The sequence below is a fragment of the Micromesistius poutassou genome (assembly GCF_964030765.1).
Source record: "Micromesistius poutassou genome assembly, chromosome: 3".
Classification (NCBI taxonomy): domain Eukaryota; kingdom Metazoa; phylum Chordata; class Actinopteri; order Gadiformes; family Gadidae; genus Micromesistius; species Micromesistius poutassou.
Window position 1 is genome coordinate 7,484,310 of NC_140273.1, and position 3,018 is coordinate 7,487,327.

At 44.8% G+C, this 3,018-nt stretch overlaps 1 protein-coding gene across 2 annotated transcripts in view; it reads right to left on the bottom strand.

Annotated features, from left to right (window-relative positions):
• Window positions 1-893: 893 nt before the first annotated feature.
• ncf4 (neutrophil cytosolic factor 4) overlaps window positions 894-3,018 on the bottom strand; it is a 16,610-nt gene continuing 14,485 nt past the window's right edge. For both annotated transcript variants that reach the window (XM_084466209.1, XM_084466208.1), the window contains exons 9-10: window positions 2,900-2,965; window positions 894-1,547 (exon numbers count right to left, since the gene is read on the bottom strand). In XM_084466209.1, the coding sequence (XP_084322335.1) occupies window positions 1,337-1,547; window positions 2,900-2,965 (277 nt within the window). In that variant the 3' untranslated portion in view covers window positions 894-1,336. The remainder of the gene's footprint in view (window positions 1,548-2,899; window positions 2,966-3,018) is intronic.

The window sequence follows — 3,018 nt, forward strand, 5'->3', positions numbered from 1 at the left end:
AGACCAGCAATAAATAAACACATCTATCTCTCCCTTGAAGACGCCCACTCATCTGTATTCACTTGTATCGGTGTGTGTATGTATGCGTGTGTGTGTGTGTGTGTGTGTGTGTGTGTGTGTGTGTGTGTGTGTGTGTGTGTGTGTGTGTGTGTTGATAAAAGTTTTGCTCTGGCATGATATTTTCACACAACCAGAAAGGTCACCCTGCTTCTCTATATATATTTCAAAAGCGCATGACTTGTAAAAGTACTGTTCAAAATGCTCTCAATTAGAGGAACGGTAATGAGTTCTACCAATTAACCGTGCAAATCCAGCAGCAACCAGTAGTGGGCAGCAAACACCTAAAATGCAGCAGAGATGTCCCTTATGACATGTTGGATAGTACTAGTATTCTACACACACAAACGTTACAATCGCACATGCAAACACACAAAAGAGACGAAAAAACAAACATATCAGCACACTCACAAAGAACAATGTGGTTATTTATATCTTATTATATTTTGGTTCACAGTAATTCCATTCTCCCTTAAATAATATTGTCTGTCCATTGTGTCCAATATAGCAATCAGTACGCAAATCAGATAGCCAGCGTCTGTAAATTTACGCCCTTTAGGTGAGTATTTTCCTTCTCAAACACATACCGGTATTCTGCACTAATGATCTCAATTAGGTTATGTTTTCGGTCGCGTCCCATTGACTTCACGGTCTGAACTCCTAGGAAATTAACGATGCTCATTAAGGAGATAATTAGCAGTGCAGCGGGCTGCTCCTGGGACAACCGCACGCTAATGTAGAGCGAGTCCTTAAGGGTCAAAGGTCATGGAGGTGATTGTCAGGTGGCATTTTGTGAAAAGAAGAGGGAAGGACGGGAAAAAATACAAGAAAATGTGACATGGAAAAAAGTTGGTATTTTAATGTATCATTCTTGCTTAGGTTTCAATAATAGGACATATCTTTTTGGAAGAGAATGTATCTCTCTATATTCCCTTTGACATAATCTACTTTGACACATTCAATGCTGTATTACACTTTCACCAGCACACTGACTGAACCGATGCGTCAAGAACAGAACATAGCTGCAAGTTATATAAAGTAAAACAAGTTTTATATTTGAAATAGACTGACCTCATGAAGTACACCAACTCAATTTAATACAAGTTTGGCATCTCTCACTTTCTATTTTCGGGTTTCTATCTCTCTCTCTCTCTCTCTCTCTCTCTCTCTCTCTCTCTCTCTCTCTCTCTTTCTCTCTCTCTCGCTCTCTCTTTTCTACATATACATAAATCTCTCTCGTCTCTCCCTCCTTCCCTCGTCCGTCTCCCTCTCGCCCCCCTCAGCCCTCGGTGGCGTACACGGAGAGGTCGGAGGTCAGGGTGACGTGCAGCTCCCAGGGGAACTGGTTGACCGGGCGCTGGGCGCGGTCGCGGGCCTGGCGCCGCCCCTCGCGGGTCATCAGGCCGATGTCCTCGTCGTCCAGCACGCGGATGAGGTCACCCTCGGGGTCGCGGTAATTCAGCGAGATGTCGGTCATGTTGAAAACGTCCCTGGGAGAGGGAGACGAGAGTTGACAAGGGGGGGAGGGGGGGGAAGGGAGATGGAGAGAAAAAGGGGGAGAGGGGGGAGAGGGAGGAAGATGGGGGAAGGAGGGGGAGATTGAGGGGGAAGGAAGGGAGATAGAGAGAGTGGGGGGGGTGGGGGGGGAGAGGGAGGAAGATGGGGGAGAAAGTGTTTTGTGTTCGCATCATTGTCATTGTCATCTTTGTCATCATTATTATCATCATTATCTTCACAGCCACTACCTCCATCATCACCAACACCATCACCATCGGGGGGGTGGGGGAAACCAACAACTTGTTACTCGTAATGGATGAGTCCGATGTCTGGATTAAAACATGGCCGATCAGACATACCCCATCGCCATCCATGTTGGCCATCGTTCGCTTTCATTTTCAGCAGTTTTCTTTGATCTTTTTCTGATAGGCCACAGATTGCGTTCAGTCTCGATTGCTCTGATAGGCCTATCATTGGAATACCCTGGTGAATGTATATTGCTTGCATTTTATGATCCGTATTTTGACAATTTTAATATGAGTAATGAAAATCTATTTTTAATATCTGCCATTTTAAATTTTCATCTGACTGAATATTGAAAAAATATATATTGAAATCATGATTCAATCATGATCATGATTGTTATCCATGCTAATAAAGCCCTTTGAATGTAGTTAAAAAGAACCTTGAGAGAGAGAGAGAGATGGGTAGAGAGATGGTAGAGAGAGATGGGTAGAGAGAGATGGTAGAGAGAGATGGGTAGAGAGATAGTAGAGAGAGATGGTAGAGAGAGATGGTAGAGAGAGATGGTAGAGAGAGAGGGAGGGAGAGAGATGGAAGAGTGAGACGGGAGAGAGAGAGAGATAATAGCATCGTATCAAGCCTCTACATACAGGGGGTAGTAGGCAGGGGTGTTTGGTGTTTGTGTGTGAGTAAGTGAGTGAGTGAGTGATTGAGTGAGTGTGTGGGTATATGCGTGTGCTTATGTGTGTGTGTATGTTTGTTGGTGTGTGTTTGTGTGTGAATAGGAGTGGACACTTGTAGGGTTGAATGCAGTGACAGGCGGAGAGCCCTTCAACCATCGAGCTCACTGACTCCCTGAAGAGGTTCTCAGGGGCTCTGATTGGTTGAATATCACTAGTCTAAGCTGGTCAAGGCTATGTTTTAATTTTTTTATAATTGTTTGAGCCAGGTTAGGTCTAGCCAAAGCTAGGCTACATAAGGTTAGGCGAGGTTCAAGCTAGGCTCGGCTTTACTAGGCTAGCCTAGTCTAGGTTCGGTTACGCTAGGTTAGGTTAGGTTCTTGCTAGGCTTAGCTAGGCTAGGTTAATATAGCCTGGCCTACCTCATGCGAGCCAGAAGATCGCTGTAGGATGGCTGGATGGAGATGTCTTCCTCCACACACACATCTCTGTAAGATGAACACACACACACACACACACACATCTCTGATAGAGGAACACA